The sequence below is a fragment of the Notothenia rossii genome (genome assembly GCF_949606895.1).
Source record: "Notothenia rossii genome assembly, chromosome: 4".
In the NCBI taxonomy this organism is placed as follows: domain Eukaryota; kingdom Metazoa; phylum Chordata; class Actinopteri; order Perciformes; family Nototheniidae; genus Notothenia; species Notothenia rossii.
Genome location: NC_136902.1, coordinates 61,587,339 through 61,606,137, shown reverse-complemented (window position 1 = coordinate 61,606,137; position 18,799 = coordinate 61,587,339). Strand labels below are relative to the sequence as shown.

At 41.6% G+C, this 18,799-nt stretch overlaps 1 protein-coding gene across 1 annotated transcript; it reads left to right on the top strand.

Annotated features, from left to right (window-relative positions):
* The first annotated feature begins 1,410 nt into the window (after positions 1-1,410).
* phf12b (PHD finger protein 12b) lies at positions 1,411-17,616 on the top strand. The gene is given in 16 exon segments (XM_079675532.1): positions 1,411-2,337; positions 2,643-2,824; positions 4,286-4,358; positions 4,609-5,065; positions 8,626-8,746; positions 8,841-8,973; positions 9,092-9,256; positions 10,947-11,090; positions 11,681-12,374; positions 14,217-14,291; positions 14,424-14,576; positions 14,698-14,793; positions 15,257-15,339; positions 15,431-15,569; positions 16,427-16,825; positions 16,828-17,616. Coding segments are annotated over 16 exon segments (3,180 nt in total). The 5' UTR covers positions 1,411-2,271; the 3' UTR covers positions 17,028-17,616.
* Positions 17,617-18,799: the final 1,183 nt, after the last annotated feature.

The following is an 18,799-nucleotide window of genomic DNA, read 5'->3' as shown; positions in this document are numbered from 1 at the left end:
CACTTGGGGGAGTAGTAGAAGAGAACAGAAAATTAACAGCAGGATAAAATTGGGACATTCTGGATTAAACTCATCACTGCATCTGATTGGAAAACATCCAAATGGCAATTGTGATGGTTGCCAACAATCAGAGACAATACATCATGTATTTTTTAGCTGCCCAGATTATAACAGACAAAGATTCATTCTGAAAACTGCACTGGAACAACTCAACGTCAAGGACATGGATTCCAAGTCAATATACGAAAGTAAATCAAGAAATGAAGCAAACAAGCTGATCTTCAAATTCCTCAAAAGCACTGGTCTGAGGACAAGGATCTAAAATGAACATGTAATAACTCAACAGTAGGTGGCGATATATGCTCCAAGTGGAAGCGATTCGCCATTAAAGAAAAGAAGAAGAAGAAGATACACACTTGTGTACAGTAGGTGGCGGTATGCAACCAAAAGCTGTTTACGATCCGCCATTAAAAAGAGAAGAAGAAGAAGAACGCACTAGCAAGACGGCGATCGCAATTGCGCAGGTCTGCGTCGGTCTCGCTCGTCTCAAACAAGCCTACTTTGTCAGAATTCTGTGTCTTACTTAGAGAAACGTGTGCAGTGTTTTGCAAAAATTGCCAAGTTGAATTTCTAATTGGGTGCAGAGCTGAACATGTGTTATGAGTTTTGCTCTTTGAGTGTGAGTTTAAATAATTAAGCTTTATGTGAGATTTGTGTGTGTTAGCAACTGTAAAAAAGCAATCACTCGTAAGTGGTTACAAGCCGATCCTCCTACAGTAGGCTATTGGATGGAAATCCTTAAAGACATTAATGAGATGGAGAGACTGACATTTGTGTTAAGAATAAGAAACAACTTTTATACTGGAAGATTGCCCAAATGGTTAAAATATATCTCAAAAGGAATATAATTGTGAAAATACCCTGCTCAATGTTTATGTTTGTTTTGTTGCTTGCTGTTTATTGTCTGAAAAAAAGTGAATACAATTTTAGTGAAAAAAGAACCCATGAACACATTCTAATAAAACTAGCATGAATAGAATACACCTATGCATGCAGCATGTGCAACACAAGAGTATTCATGTTAAACACATATATGTCAGAATGGAAACCGCTAGTTTTAATAGAACAATAGCATGTAAAACACTAATATTAATGCAACACAGTATGAGTGCTAACAGTAGCAGGACAAGCAGTAGGCCTAGGCTACTGTGACAAAAATGAGCAATTCCAAATAAACAGTGATGCTGTATAACTTCAGTACCAGTACTTTGGTTAATTTGCAAGCTAAAGGCGATAGTAGTAGTAGTTCTAGTAGAGCCAGCAGTTTACATCCGTCTGTATTACTGATTTAGAAAAAGCTAATGGCGGACTTCGATGAAGAGTAAAGTCCGTAGCACTGTGGCTATTAAAACAAGAAGCATTTTATGTAGGCCTAGCTCTCAGAATCAGCAGTATAGTGACCTAAACAATGTCACGTAGCAAAGTAGCGTCTTATGGTAATGCTTGTACATTAGTTGCAGCCGGATACAGTGTGTACACTAAGTATTCGCTTCTTGTGTTTATAATATCCCCGCTATTATCTATATCCGCCCCAATGCGCATGCGCTCCCGGCGGTTCGCGGTTGCGCCAACTGGTAGAGGATGTTGCTAGCAGCCAGTATAGATGCTCAGCCTTTTTCACAACAATAACATCAACCAAATTTGCATCTCCACATACTCGATCTGAGGATTATACATTCCGAACGCTTTCGGAAAACGTGCATTGGACCTTGGCACGCCGGATTTCATTCTTTATTTTGTGGTTTCCATCTTCTATTGACAATGGGAGCGGAGGGGTTTGCAGATTTACAGGGCTCCCTTTCGCAGGAGCAGAAACAAAAATCATGGCTGGCCAGCTAGGCCGCAGATGGATTTGGTAGCTAACAGCAACGATCTATTCGTATACAAAACTGAGCAGGTTTGGCGCCGCTCATAAAACGTTGTGCTAAGACGCTAGTATTTCAATTACACGATTATTGTGAACTTTGTTGTCTTTTTTTGGCCACAACGCAAGCTAGTGAGACCGCTAGCTTCACAACCTTGACTGGTTACCGTCTTGTCTTCGTAGTTAGCTCCCCTAGCAAGCTAACGATAGCAAGCATCGTTTGGCTAGCAATCCTCTGATCTAAAACATTTGGAAAAGACGTTTACTGCGGGATTTAGTCTCATTGTTGTGTGCTCGGTAGGCCTTTTTATCGCAAATATATTTTTGCAACGTCTGCACCTGGATGAATGTGGGACAAAATGGAGACCCCGACGATTGTGTACGATTTGGATACCTCTGGGGGCTTAATGGAGGTGAGGTTTATATGCTCAAAGGCCTAATAGAGATACATATTCCCTTTTTATTTCTAATGCTTTCAGGTATTTTCTTTCATGTTAACTTTCATTATCACCAGATCACCGTAGCCTGCTGTCAAGCATTTCTTCGTTCAGCTAACAACTCAATAGCTGGGGTTGATAATGGAGGCCACTAGTTAACGTTACCGCTCTCCCCAAGCTTAGCTTGCTATCGCCCAAAGCTGCATATTTTGACACTCTTTAGACAAGCATTTGGTCTTGAAGCCGTGATTTTATACTAAAGAGTTGAACAACTTTTACAGCAAATCCAAACACTGCTGGCGCCCCCGAAGTCCGAGGAGGTAGAGAAGAGGAGTCGGAAGTTGGTGAGAGACGTCCGGAGGAGTGGCAGGGCTACCAACCACGACACCTGCGACAGCTGCCGGGAAGGGGGCGACTTGCTGTGCTGTGACCACTGCCCTGCAGCCTTCCACCTCCAGTGCTGGTAGGTTACAGTTAATTATGCAAAGGGCTCGTAATGCATGTGCATTGGTGTATAACAGTGAAGGCATTGCAACTGTGTAGCTGCGTTAGCTGCATGCAAAACTTAGATGCCGAAGCTAACTTCAGCGGGCGGTGCTTCCGAATCATGACTGTGATACTCTTCACTTGTGATTGAATATCTGGCCTTGAAGAGATTTTACCTGGCGTTATTGTTCTGCACAAATCCACTGTTGTTTCATGGTAGTCCCCCCATATTCTCACTATACACTCCCATTCAACTGAACCGAGGAAGGCGGTAGCGAGCTGTATATGTAGCCCTTTGTAAGTGCAATTCTATTCACTGTGTTTCTGCGAGAATTGATCAGTAAACTAAATTCAGCAGCATTTTTAAGTACATTTGAACGTCTCTTAAGGTTACAACATGCCGAATACCTAAAAAATAACAACGTGTACCGTTAGATATGGTCTGTCCGTTCTAAGATGTGGTGGAGCGTTTAGTCGCATACTATATTGAAAGCATCATTTTTGTCGTTATTGTCAATGAGAAGACGTGTTCAAAGAAAGGAGTGTGTTTGTGAAAGTGGCCAGAATAAACTGGCAGTCGGTCCTCCCCTCCTGTCGTGGCTGCAGCCAGTGGAGCCGCTGCTGCTAAAAATGGAGTCGAAGCTGCTTCTGTTTACAATATGGCGACCTCCCTGCTCTTTTTTTCGATTCCACCGCCATCTTACAAACCTTTTTATAATTCAGCTTTGAGAGAAAAGGGTTGATAAAAACACAGAGGGAATTTAAGCCATTTTCTGAGATGGTGTTAGCTTCAATGCAGTGTTGTTGTGGACATGTAACAAAGTCCATGGTAGCATTTCACCGTTCGGCTGTGCTTCGCTCCCCGTTAAACATCTGCTTGCATGATTATTTTAACTCTGGCATTTGGAAGAGTTGAGTTCAGACTGCCACTTCGAAACGACCAAACTGCAACGTTTTATCCATATATGGTCAGGTCTGTGAATGGGAAGTAGTAGTTGTCCCATACCCCTGCACATTGCTTGTATTGTGTATTATCGTTAGATTTGTATTGCACAAGGTAACTTTTTATACATTTTCCTTCGATTGGGACCTTCTAGGCTGTAGATTATAGTATTGGCCTCAGATTACTCCTTCTTGTTATTAATCAATCAGCACAGTGCCCTCCTTCCCTTCACTTCACTTCACTTGTAACATTTGGAACTTTTACCATGGCAGCATCTTTTAAATCCTTTGTCGGTCTAGGCATGACACTGACAAGAAAGATGTTTCCGGCTTGTGGTTTTAGCGGTTCAGAGATGTAGTGTGCATTCCTATAAAGTCACTGAACATAATTGTGACACTATCATGTCTGCATACATGGATATTAATTGATAATGTTAATTAATTTGCCTGCATTCATTATGATCCTTAATTATCATGTTTTATCTACTTACCACAGCAACCCACCTCTAAGTGAAGAAATGCTTCCCCCAGGAGAATGGATGTGTCACCGCTGCAATGTTCGAAAAAAGGTGAGTGGCAGGTTTGTTCTATAGAGAGGTGCAGGAATGTGTCCTAAACCTGAAAATGAGTTGGCATTTTAGCACTTCTGGGTTTCTTCGTCTTAAAGTCAATGTTACAATGGCTTCAAAAACAGAACATCACTGCAACACTATATTACACACCCAATCCTCCTCCAGTGTTACTGACAAATTGTGAAGAAAGTATATGTTTTAATCTGGGTAGACTGATAAATCTGTCATTTGTTCTGTGTTTTTGCAGAAGCGAGAGCAGAAGTCGGAACAGACCAATGGCCTACCGGAGAAGTCCTCATCCAAGCGCTCTCTGTCCCCGACCGTGGAGCTGGAGATCAACGCCGGCCCACTGCGGCTCGACGGCCTGCCCCCGGGGGCTGGGGCGGCGGGGCCCGGTCTACGAGTGGCCCAGGTACGCCTCTTGGAGCGCAGGACCAGCAGCAGGCCAAGCAGTCGGCCGGGAACGCCCACCTCGAACACTTCGTCGACTCCGACCCCGTCGGAGGAGCAGAACGACGGGGAGGAGGAGGCAGGAGAGCCTGAGGATGAAGTTCAGGGCTCAGAGCACGAGGGTGCTACGCTATCGACTCCAACTCCACGCCTCCTCAAGAGGCCCTTTCAGCTGCTAATAGCAGCAGCCATGGAAAGAAACCCTACACAGTTCCAGCTACCCAGCGAGCTCACCTGCACCTCTGCACTGCCAGGTCAGTCAGCCATGTCCTAAACTGTGGACTTATACTGTTTTTATTTCACCAATATTCAAATGTTGAGGCTAGGAGAAAGAAATTGAAGGGATAACATTTGGAATTGAATTGGAATTAGTTCAACATATTTTTGTATTTTATTTTCATTGGGTTGGATGGAAAGCCCATGGTTGAACAAGGCTTTAAATCTATTTGTGAATGTTTAAAGATAGAGAAACAAAAACTAAAGTATGTGAGGCAAGTTATTGAAAGTATATTTATAAAAAAAGAAAAAAAAGTATTGCCCTTTTAGATTGATGATACATGACATATATATATATATATATATATTTATAAAACGGACAAGTCAAATCAAGCAATCTGATTGGTTCTTAGCCGCGATATACTGAGCGTATACCACGGGTAGAATTGTAAGTTTCTTTTCACAACAAGTCAGTATCCCTCCGCGTCTGAGAAAAACAGTATACCGTTGGGCTGAAAAGCTTCATACTGGAACAAGAAAGCAGCGGAGAAGTAACGGGGCAGAAGCCCTCCTTTTTGACGCAGCGGTCCAGACATAGACATCAAACGGCAAAACATATTCAGTGTGCAGTTCCTTTGGCATTAGAGCAGGGATATCTAGATACTCTCCAAGGTTTAACATAATGAATTGTGCTACTTTTAAAGCAAGCAACGATGTTTTCAAATCTGTAATCAAAGAGATCCGCAAAAACACTATCGACCAATCAGATTGCTTGATTTGACTTGTCAGTTTTATAAATATATTTAAATTTCTTCCGTTACGAAACAAACTTACAAAGCATAAAATGGAAACATTTAAGATTAACTTCGACCTCCGGGGGGGTCTTACTATGGAGGAGTGGATTGAGCAGTGCCGATCTCCAGAAAAAAAAAGCAACTAAACTACGACATGCAGAGCTACGTGAAGAGCAGGTAGACAAACTGGAAAAGTAGCACCATTCAAAAGCTTTCTGATGCGGGTCTTGAAACAAAGCAGAGAAATTATGACCGTTAGTGGCCACAGGTGCGAAAGCTCTCTCCAGAGCTACTGGAAGCCGAATCTCGGGGACTGGAGAAAGTGGAGCAATATTCTCGCCACGCCAAGCAACAGCCTCGAACAACCTCAACCTATACAAGTAACCGCGTAAGCCATGCTACTGATGCTGGACAGGTTTTCAGTGGCTGCACAATAAACAGCAACATACACATTAATGTAAATAAATAGCCTGTTCGGCCCTCCGCTTCGCGTCGGGCCGAACCACGCCCCTTAGCTGTGATATAATGAGCATATACCACGGCCTGTCGTGAGCTATTGCTTAAATATATACTAGGGATGTGCATCTCCATCACTGAGGACGATGCCATGCGCTTCTCGATAAGTTGCCACGATACGATACATTTGAAACACCAGGCAATGCATAAGATACGATTCACCCCTGTTGCGATACAGTTCGATTTGATTCAACATAATGCGATTCTGGGCGATACGATGTGAATCAACACAATGCAAAAATAATGATACTTCAATATGGTACGACAGAGGATTTTGGTTTTATTCCTTATTATGCAGCAAATTATAAATAAACTAAAAAGTGCTTTACATATTTTGTACTGCACATCCCATCATGCTGTTTCTTTTTTACCTTAAAAAACTCTCCAGAGTACAGTACAATTGTATAACACCTCACAGTTAAACAATTTAAGGATGCATTGCTCATGATTAACAATGTGGAAATAACAGCTACCATAGCGCAATGCCTATACAGCTGCCAGCCTGATGTGCTTAACACTCATTCATTGGCTAACTCACCAGTGAGCAGAAAGCAGTGGTTCCTATATGAACAATAAAAAATAGAAATAACCTTTCACAAACAGCTCTATCATAACTGCTTACAGTAAGGAAGACATTTCAACTATTATTGGCAGTCACAGGCTGCTGTAAACTAAACACCACTCTCTCTGACAGAACACCTCACTGAGTGATTTAACTCATAGTCTAACTTTCAGGTATCTCTTTTCAGCCGCAGACCCCATGTCTCCTCTTTATGTGCGTCGCTAAGTTCCTCGTACTACTTGTGTACTTTAAAGCGGCACGGCATCGTTTGCAATTTGCGAGCGATTTTTGAAGTTGAACGTCTTTCTTGAAAAATCCGAAGTGTTGCCAAACGTTTGATTTGAAGGTATTTTTCGGTGCGCTGTGTTTCTCTTTCTCCTCGACTTCCATGTGTGTTGATAACTGAGACTGTCGGCCTCCGTAGTGCGAAGCAAAGATCGTCTCTGCTGAGCGTTGACAGGATGAGGGGATTTTATATGAATGAATCGTTTTTTTACCAATGCAAAGACGCTACAATCGAAGCATCGCGAGTTCAACCCAAACTGTAGCCGATGTGCACTCTTTCAACCGGTGCACTTGCATCTTGAACGTTTATGCCGGTGCACCGATGCGAATCGGTGAATCTTAACATCCCTAATATATACATATATGGGTTGTTTCTAGGCCTGTCACGATAATTAATTGTGTTGGACGATAAATTTTTCTGGAAATTATTGCGATAAACGATAATATTGTCGGCACCGTTTTAAGACCATTTTAGACATAATGATAATATATAATAATAATTCAAGTACATCCTTTCAAACATAACTTTTTATTGAACATTCAACATTGCAAATGAAATGTGAAATAATATTAAAATATGTAAATTATATATAATAAATAAAACCAATTAATTAAATTATAATAAATTAATTAAATCACACAACCAAAACAATAAATTAAATAGAGTCAGGCTGGAAAACAGAGCTCTCTCTCTCATATATATATAAATAAATAAATATGAGCACACATTATCTCACAAGCAAAAAAAACCTCCTTAAAACAACAGTCAAGTGTACAGTCCACTGTCAAAGAGCCAGATGCCTCAACAGGCCATATCCAAATCTGTTTTTCTAAGTTTTCGAGCAAGGAACACCAACATGTTTGCATTGTCGGGCGGGGGCTCTCCATCTCCAGCTGCCATGTTTGCTCCCAGCTGGGAAAACGGAATGGGGTGGTTGTGTTTTGTAGGTGGTTTAAAATGCGTGGTATTGCCTGCTTTTGTCGCTACCTTTTTTTAAACCAATGCGACACACCGCCCGGCTCATTCAAGTCCGTAGGTTCGCCTCGTTGATTTGGTTTGAATCCAAAATACTGCCACACCGGAGAATCGAGATGTGTAGTTAGGTTTTTTAACCAATTCCATTTCACTTTAAATTCCCCGCGAGTAAGTCACACGTTGTCTCCCGCTTGTCGCTATATTATTAATTTGGCTGCCACGCTGCTGCACGTGCACGCGGAGTGTCCTGACCTGGCTGTGTGTCAGCCCCGCCCCTCACAGCGCGCCTGGCAGCCACAGCGCTCCAGGCTAAAATGCTGGTCACATCTTTATGTAAACGGCAATTTATCGAGCTCAGAAAAGTTATCGAGTCCATTTTTATTTATCGTACGATAAGTCAATTTATCGATTATCGCGACAGGCCTAGTTGTTTCTTTAATGATCCTACTTGATTTGGATTTCTAGGCAGCAGTAAACGGAGAAGAAAAGAGGAGCTTCTAGGGAAGCCATTCAGAAGGCCGCAGCATGAACTGGATCCCAATGGTCTGGTCCCTTTACCAGTGAAAGTCTGCTTTTCATGCAACAGGTTTGTACCACATTTCAGTTTCCTACAAAGATACTTCACACAGACATGAAATATTTAATATCAGTGTCTTATGTTCTTGTATTTCCTTTCACAGGAGTTGCAGGATAGCTCCACTGATCCAGTGTGACTACTGTCCTCTTCTGTTCCACATGGACTGTCTGGATCCTCCACTTACAGCTTTACCTGCTGGGAAATGGATGTGTCCAAACCATGTTGAGCACTTAGCGGTAAGGAGGCACAGTCTATGCTCAGAGCATAACCAACTCTGTTTCTTGCCACGTTTTTTTTTGTGTGTGTCTCAGCCAAGATGGTGCAACAAAATGACATCATTTTTTTCTATTTAAGCTGAATCAGAGGAACCTGAGTCTCTCCAGTCGCTGTCAGCTCTTTGACCATTTCCAGGACAGGATGTCGCAGCACGCCGTCAAGTTGGACTTCTTGCGTAGAGTCCATCGACAGAACGCTCCCAACCGGCGCACAACCCACCAGCACAACAAGAAGACCTTCAAGGTATTGTAAGGCTGTAAGCCAGGGCTAAACATATGGAGAAATATCTAATTGCGATTTTATTTTGACTGATAATTCAATTATTATGTGATTATTAATCACAACTTTGCGCCAAATTATAATATTTGCATGGACCTTTTTATGTTTACATCTTTCTTTTTTTTCTTTTTTTAAACGTGTGGCCAGTTATGCCTTAATAAGAAAAATAAATTTGAAAGGGGAAGATAGAGTGGGGGTCACAGGTGTAAAGGGACCACAGGCCAGATTCAGGCTTGCGGTCGTCACAGCAGAGACGGCAGGCCTTGACATTTAGTTTTGTTGGTGTTATTTTCTCTGTCAGGAACTGTACCAAACAAATAGATTTTTCATAAGTCTGTAGAATACAATTTGTCGTCGTAATTGTACCACAGTTCTAAGTACAGAATAGTAATTTTGTTTTAAATGAACATTACGGCTCTTATGATTTATTCCCAACATTTCTATATATATATATATATATATACAAATATAAATATATCTATTTTTTTAAATATATATTTCAACTGCTAGTCCATATCGCGCTATTGATAACATTCTGTTTTAATCGTCAGCCCGCCTCTTTAGAGTTTCTCTAGGTGTGATTGTTAAATTCCAAATAGTTTCTTTGTGGTCACTTCTTAATTGCCAAGACAAGCCAAAAGAATAATCGATTAATGGGGTAACTGATAATTCGCAAAGATTAGCTCAGATGTTAATCTACCTCAGCAAGGAACACAACAACAGTCATATTTTGAGATGTTCATCAACATTGTTTATTATTTATTCATGTCTGGGCCAACAGTGCCTTAATGGAGATAACTGATGATTCTGATAATTAGGAGTGCACCGAATGGGAAATTCTTGGCCGAAACCGATACCGAAAATAGGAAACAGTTGGCCGAAAGGCTGAAAATGATTAATAGAAATATATATATATATATATATATATATAATGTATACATTTTTTACCAATGTTGTTCAGCTACCTGATTATGGAAAAACTTAACTTAACTTAAATAATAATCACTATTATGGGTCCATAAAACATTTATTCAGCACTTTTGAATGCATACAGTACATTAATTCCAAGTCAAGTGCATTTTCTTTTCTCTGTAGGATAACTACAACAAAGTGCATTCAGAACAAAGCCAAGGTGCTTTAAAACTGCATAAACATCTAGGCCTGTAGGCCTACAACAAAATAGTGTATATAAAGACTGTAACAGCCAGGCCTTCAACAACAACAAATGCACCTATAACTTTGGTAACCTAACGTGTTGTTGTGATGACGTAATCAAAACGCGGCGACAACCATGGCGCGCGACCATGCTCGCGGCTGGCTCACAGCCAACATGTCTGCTGCTTTGAGATATTTAAAAATATCAGAGAAAGAGGCGCGGATTGCGATTTGTAAAACGTGTTCAGCTGACATTTCTCGAGGGGGTGTAACTGCAAAGACTTTCACCCCTTCGGGATTACTCCACCACTTGAAATCAAAACACCCGGACAAATATGCAGAGTATGATCAACGTAACTCTGTTCTCTGACATTCGGTGATATTTTTTCGGTGCTAAAACCCTTTCGGCCGAAAGGGCCTTTTTAACCATTTTCGGCCGATCATTTTCGGTGGCCGAATATTCGGTGCATCCCTACTGATAATCACTGTTTGCATTTAGGTGCCAGATGCCATCAAGTCCCAGTACCAGAACCCACCCCCCATGCTGCTTCCTGCAGGTGTGCGTCAGTTGGAGCTGGTCTGTAGCGGTGTGCCAGCCCATCCCAGCTCAAAGCACCTGACCTCAGAGGCTGACCAACAGGAGGTAAGCAGACAACAAAACAATTTTATTTTTGATAAGTGACCTGATGAATCACATTCTGGCCTGGTAATTTTTAAGAGATTGTCACTGCTTATAGAGATCTGCAGGAATGAGTCCTGAAACTTGAAATGAGTTAATCTTTTACCTCTTTCTGGTTCCCTTGTCTCTAAATCAACCGTTTTTAACACGTTTTCAGTTTAGATGTCTGAAAAAAGGTCTGTGCTTAACACAAGCTTGTGAGATTTGAAGGTTTTGTTCTACAGCATCAGTAAATACCCCACACATTTCTGAAGCTTCAATGTGGCATTGAAAATGCGGTGGCTAACAAGTAGCTAAATGGTTGAGGTGAAGTTATGCTACCATGATGTAGCTTTTATAGCATTCATGTTGGCTCTTTCCAACAAGTCAATTACAAAGTTGACTTTTTTTTTTTTAATGGTGATTGCTTGTCTTACCAACACACACTTTGACACTCATCAGAAGAAGGATGGTAAACCAGATGCATCATATTAGCTTAAACATGATATTGTTGTTAGGACAGGATTGATGTTTGCTTCTTGTGTTGTAACACATGGTTTTCTGCTGTTGAACAGTGGCTTCAGGATGTCATCGCCCTCCAGTGCAGCATCATGCGACACCTCTCTATAAAGCAGAAGGCTCTGTCCGCGGCCCCCACCCTGTCATCAGCAACACCTTCAGCAGAGCGGGTGTCTGAGCAAAAGGCCCCATCACGTGTTACACCAGAGGAAACCAAAACCCATGGAAGTACTCCACCACCAGCCCCCTGCTCTAAACCCTGCGGTACATCGAATGACCCCCAGGGGGCATCCCTGTCAGAGGTCTGTAAATGTTGCATGAAACCATGTCAGAACTGTAGGAAAGCCAACGGGCCTCTAGCAGAGCCTCCCAAAGCTAATGGACCTTTAGAATGTATCAGCTGCTCAGACTCCTGCAGGCAGGCTGAGCTGCAGCATAAACTGAAGCCCGGCGCAACCCCCCCAGACCCGGCCCCTTCCCTTGGGCTGGTTAACCACATAGGATCTGAAACGGTTAAACAGGAGCCTGATGGCACTACGGAGGCCTGCGCTCAGAAAACAACCCCCACCGCCCTGACGATATGGCCCCACGGGGTCCAGCAGAACCACAGGAACCAGGCGGAGCAGCAGCGTGGGGAGGGTACGAAGAGCGACCAGAAACCCACCTACTCCATCCCCAGCAAGGACGCTCCACCTAAAGGCAGCCAGGAGCATGAGCCAACCAAGCTGGGGTTTACATCGCCCTCTCCAGGTACAGTAGGCTTCTGCTGATTGGGCCCCACAATGCATTTGAGCTTTGATAGCAGTCATAACAATAAACGACATTAAACAGTTTAGTAGCCCTAACTATTTACCACAACTAAGAGGTGTTCATTCATTGATTTCACTATAGTCTGCAAAATATAAAACTGAAACAACAGTTACCTCTTAAGATTTGATCATTACTACTCAGTGTTTCCCCTACCATTGTCTTGGTGCATTTTTTTAAAATTAATTTAAATAAAATAAAAAAATGTGTGTGTGTGTGTGTATATATATATATATATATATATATATATATATATATATATATATATATATATATATATATATACATATACATATATACACAATTTTTTTTAATATATATATATATAGCACCAAATTGCAACTGAAGTAATCTATCTACGGTCACTTTTCACATTGAACATGTGTTCTTTTATTAAATAAACTAAACGCTTTCATTTTAAGTTGTGAGTTTAGTGTTTTTGACCCTAAGAAACACAGATGCATTAATCAATAACAATAATCCACAGCTCCTCTCTTTGCTCCAGAGGATTAAAAAAGATATATACCAGCTTCTTGGTGTTCAGACATATCTGTATCAGGGTTTCCGCTAGGATTTTTTCTTGCCGGTCAAATGTCCAGAAATAAGTTATTTTACCGGACATATTTGAAACTTACTTCCATGTTTCAATAATAATAATAATAATAATTGTGTAGCAGAGTTTCCATTCGCAGGTAATTACCGGACTATGACCGGATATGCTGATGTTTAAAACTCAGTTACTGGGGCTCTTTTTTATATTGCTTCAGTTTATAATCGTAACAGATCGAAAAGTTGAGATTCATTTTTCAATAAATGATGCGCTTCCACAAACAACATAATTATTACATTCAAATAAACTACTTGTAGTAGATAAAGTACATTATTCAAAAGTTTACATTAACTTTGAATAATAACACGGGAGAAACGGATCCTCTTTTTTCCCCTCTCCCTCCCTCTCTCCTGACAGCCCGTCAGTTTCTCATGCAGCTCGCTAAACAGAGGGCGGGGCTTCAGGTGATCCTGCAGAGCTGCGTGTCTCTGTCAGACCCAGCAGCTGATCTGATCGCTCTCTCTCGTCCGGTTATACTTCACTCGCGTTTATGTCCATATCGATTAGATGCAGCTCTCCTGATCGGCCTTTATAGAGAGCACCGATCAAACTATTAAGAGTGAATATCGGCCGATAATAACCAGCGGCCAATCGATCGGAGCATCCCTAATTATTACCAGACGTTTTGACCGGCAGGTTTTGAATTTACCGGTTTTAAATAAATGTTACCAGCTAAAAAAACGGTAATTAACAGCTAACGGAAACCTTGATCTGTATTCAATGTACACTCACCACTTTTTCCTTGCAACATTATGCCAGCATGTTCCACAGCTTAACAGCTCCCTCTTCTGGTCACTGGCAGCAATTACAGTGTGAGGCAGAGCAGTGAGGCAGCAATCAGCATTAATATCATAATAATACTAAAACACCACCGTCTACCTTGCAATATATACATGTTGAAGTACATTGTTAACACTAAAGATTATTATGTTTATACAAATATTTGTTAATTTCTCATACTTTCTATTGCCCATTATTACCTCAACTACTTTTATTTACATATTTAGAATTTTAGAATGTATCTTATATATTTTCCATAATGGAGTAACTTTCCCGACATTCCACTGAGATAAATAAAGAATTCTGAGCCTAAAGTTCCCATGCAGCCAGATGTCCATGAGCAATGCTCCAGATCAGGGTCAGCTGTTTGACTGCACACTGTTTCTCTTCTGCAGACATAAAGGCTGCAGCCGGGCTGATGGGCTCACTACTGTCCAGCTGCATGAAAGATGGAAAGGATGACGAAAGAGGTAAGTGCTCACTCACAGATTTCACTCTAATGAAAATAAATGACAGTACATTGTGGTACTGTGTAAATGTCATGTCATGATGAGGCAGTAGAAGTACCCTCTAATGATTGTGTGTGTGTGTGGTGTGTGTAGGGATTGAGCTGGACAAACTGGACGCAGAGATGATCAAGCTCCTGGCCTGGCAGAGGATCCAGCAGCTCTTCCCCCCCAAAGTTCCCAGCACTCCGCCCCCCCCAGCCATCACGGCTGCCCCCAAAACCCCAACCCCATCCCCCTGCCCCGAAGGTAAACCGCTAACCTCTGACAATGAAATATAATGTGTTTTTCAAATCTCACCGCTTGATAATAAGAGTGTAAAGGTCTAAAAGACTTTTCTTGAAAGTATTTGTGAACTTCTTCCTATCAGGCCAGAAGAAGGTGCAGGCCAGAGCGGTGTTCTACCCCCTCACAGGAAAAGGAGGAGCTGTCAACATGTGCTATAGGACGTTATACATAGGATCAGGTAAGACGATAATCAGTTTTGTTTTTACTGCATCAGATCACAACACAAGTTCTCAGGATCCTTTTTATTTAGAGCAGGAACTTTGATACCAACTGTACTGTGTCTATAGCACAAAACACTGGAAACAGGCCTCCAATCCTTGCTTCTTTTTTATTTTCGTTGCTGAATATTCCCAATTTCCACATATTTGATCAAGTAAAGTTAAAAGCTGTTTGTATTTTGATCACGGGTTCCCAGCATTTTGCTTTGCGGACTTGTGAAACCTTTCTGAGTAAAGGAGTACTTGTTACAGCTTGCACATTTATATGTCACCAGCCGTTCAGCCCAAGGGTGACATGGGAACGTTTGAAGAGAATGGAAGAGGTTCAACAAAGACTACGGGAAAATTAGACAACAATATAATTAATATGAAATAGACAAACTTGCAGAATGTATTTGGTAACCTCCCTGATGGTTTTTTAAGGTGCTGACATGGATGTGTGCCTTACCAACTACGGGCATTGCAACTACATATCGGGGAAGCACGCTTGTATTTTCTATGACGAGGTAAGTAAACTGTTGAACAATTACATTGGTGTACTGGACCATATTCACCATTCCTACTTAACACGGTACAAATGGTTTGTTTCTTTTTTAGAATACCAAGCACTACGAGCTGCTTAACTACAGCGAGCACGGCACCACGGTGGACAACGTCCTCTACTCCTGTGACTTCTCTGAGAAGGCCTCGCCGTCTCCACCCAGCGGCCTGGTGGCTAAAGTGCAAGGCATCATACGTACGTAGAACACTTTCTAACACTCTCAAATTGTGAAAGCTCTCCCAGTTGTTTATAATATAGAATGTATATTTTGGCGAGGCACCAGGGATAGAATCGAAACAATAAGTCAAACTAACAGTGTTGATCATGCTAACGTTATTATTTGGTCGGTAGCTGTTCTTAGCATTATCATCTGGATCTGGATGCTACATTTAAATCCAAACCAAAAGGGAGAGTATAGTGGTGTAGTTAGGATGTCATTTTGTAGGCCCCATAAGTCAGCACTGAAAGGGCTCCCTTGAGTAAAAGTAATGGGTTTTAGCATTGAATTTGTGAGATTGCAGAAAATAAGTTCTCCAATTGCCATCCGTGAATAGCTGACGTAATGCTATAAATGAAATACAGCCACATGATTTCACCTCAACACCACAAAGCTAAAGGCGCTAATGTTCCGGGGTGAGGCGATTAGTAATCTAAATGAGTCACTTGTTAGCAACTACTTTTGTCAACACACAGCAGCTTCAGTTATTAACAGCAGGGGTATTTGCTGACATATTTTATTTTGTGAAAACAAAACGGGTAAATCTTGTTTTAATCACAAACCTCATTTTGGGAATCCAACAAAAAAATCATTCCAAAAAGCTACTGACTTTCAGACAAGCTAACCAGCCAAAATGCTCATCTGTGGGTTTTAGGACCATTTCCTTCATCGATAGTTAGGTTGTACTATCTGCCGTGAAAAAAAATACAGAAAGATACGGAATTTAAGTGAGCCCAGCCAGTGGGGGCTCAGAGGAAAATGTTGTTGTTTTTCCCTGTATAACTGTAGTATAGTGTGAACACGTTTCCAAACGTCTCCTTGGGTTCTGCTGCAGGTCGCAGTAAGAAGCGCGAGGATGACGAGGGTCCCAGCTCCGTGGTGGGGTTGTTCCCGGCCGGAGGAGTGATGAGCAGCCAGCCTCAGGGCGGGGGCGAGCTGTCGTGCAGCTGCAAGGCAAGCAGCTCCAGCCTGATAGGAGGCAGCGGGGCGGGGTGGGAGGGCACGGCGCTGCTGCACCACGGCAGCTACATCAAGCTGGGCTGCCTCCAGTTCCTCTTCAGCATCACAGAGTTCGCCAGCAAGCAGCCCAAAGAGGAGCAAACCCCCCCTGCAGCCAGCTTCACCAGCAGCAGCAGTACCATAACCCCCACCTCCTCCACCACAACCTTCACACCCCCCCCACCCAACACTGCCACAGTGAGCAGCCCGTCCAGCCAGGATGAGACCGACACTGAGAATGCCCCCCCCCACCAAGTGCCCACACTGCGCCCCAACTCTATTCCATAACCTGCACAGGAAGTCCCGCCCTCCTTCCCTCCCTCCTTTTTGTTTTGCACCTGCCGAGTCACAATGAAGGGAAAGCTGCACAGCTGGTTGGTCAACAGGGAAAAGTTTATTTTTTCATTTTTAATGGTTTATATCTTTGCATGACTTGAAGTATTATTGACAATCTCTTCCTTTTTTTGAATGACTGACCAGTAACCCTCTGTTCACTTCAGACCGTTAGGACTTTGAGCTTTATTTACGCTCAATCTTTCTTTTGCCAGTATATTGGTCATGTATGGTGTAACATTATTTTGTCAGTCAGCCTATTTAGTACAAAACCTTTTTTTTGTAGTATTGAATTCCATACATTCTGATTTATTTTGCTGCTTTTGCACCATAGGTAGCTATATATGTATGAAAACATACATGCTTATACACTATAATATGTATATATAATGTAAATATATATAGTTCAATGCCTCTCAATTGGAGAAACATTGGATTTCTTGTACATTTACCATTTCTTGGTTTTTAACTGTACAGTTCATGGAATTTGTGATACTGTGTAGAGTACCGGAAGTTTTGTGATAAAGCTCGTTCTTAGTCTGTACTTTCCGTTGTAATACATCTGTAAATACTGTATCGTTTTAGCACTCATTTTAACATCTTGTGCAGCTCTGTATATAAGCACTCTTTGTCTGTTCTTGCTTGTCTGTTCAAACGTGTAAATACAGAAAGATTTTCTAAGAACAATCTCAACGGATTTGTGTTCGCTGTAATGTTTTTGCTTTTCAACACCTTAATTTCAGCATCAGGGGCGCAGGTGAAACACACATGGAGATGTCGGGTATCAGAGCTCTGGAACTTTTGTATTTCTCTGATCAGGTGTTACGTATTGTTGTAGGCTGACCCTGAAGATAGGATTGTGACATGATTTTTCCATTGGATTTTGGAATCCTGGAAAAGATGGATCTGTGACAAACATGTTTATGATACCTACACATGAGGTTCAGAGGGATAATCCTTCGTATTAACACCACTTTTGTTCTAGTTGAATTATAAATGCAATTTCAAGGAATAAATAATAATAATAATACGTTTATTTATTAAATAGCTAACGTAAGGCTATAAACAAACTATACACGTTTGCATGATCACATGTGAACAATGCCAAGCTAAAGGCTGCTAATGTTTGCCTTGATGTTTATCTACTCTCATTCAGACACTAGTTGGCAACTGCCATTATAAAGACACATAAAAGCCTCAGATGCTCACCAGTGGAGTATTAATTGACACATTTCATGTTGTAGAACAACATTTAAACAATCTTGTAAGCTTGTGTTAACCACACATTATGTCAGGCATCGAAACAAAAACAAGAATATCTTTTTAGACAAGTGAACGGGAAGTTATGCCAACTCATTTCTGGGTTGAGGTGTGTTTCCTGAATAATTATATTAATACTTAATTATATAAGCCAAAAAAAAATAGTAAAGAAGCCTGAGGCATGTCAAACAGTGTGACATGGGCCCCGTCTCAGGTCGGTTAAATTAAATCCTTGCTTCCCTCACTTGCGTCGTTTCCCTGTGTTTAGTCCCTCCCTCCAGGGAAGCATGGAGGGACGCTAGGAAACCACGAGAAGCAGGGAAATTAGTTTTAAGAGCAATGGGACGTCCTTTCCTCCGGAGCGTCACGTGAAGCGACGTCCATTTGTGATGATGCCGCACAGCTGTTCGTCTGACAGCAGCTCTGTCCCCGTTATTTTCACAAACACCCCCGCCACACATTTACTGACACAAACATTTGTATCATCTGTTGTAGACCCCAATAAATCAAATCAAATAAGAACTCGTTCTCAAAAAGATAAAAGCCATTCTTAAAATGTATAAACGAACAATAGTTTGATTCATATTGATTAGAGTGCACAAAATAAATAAAATAA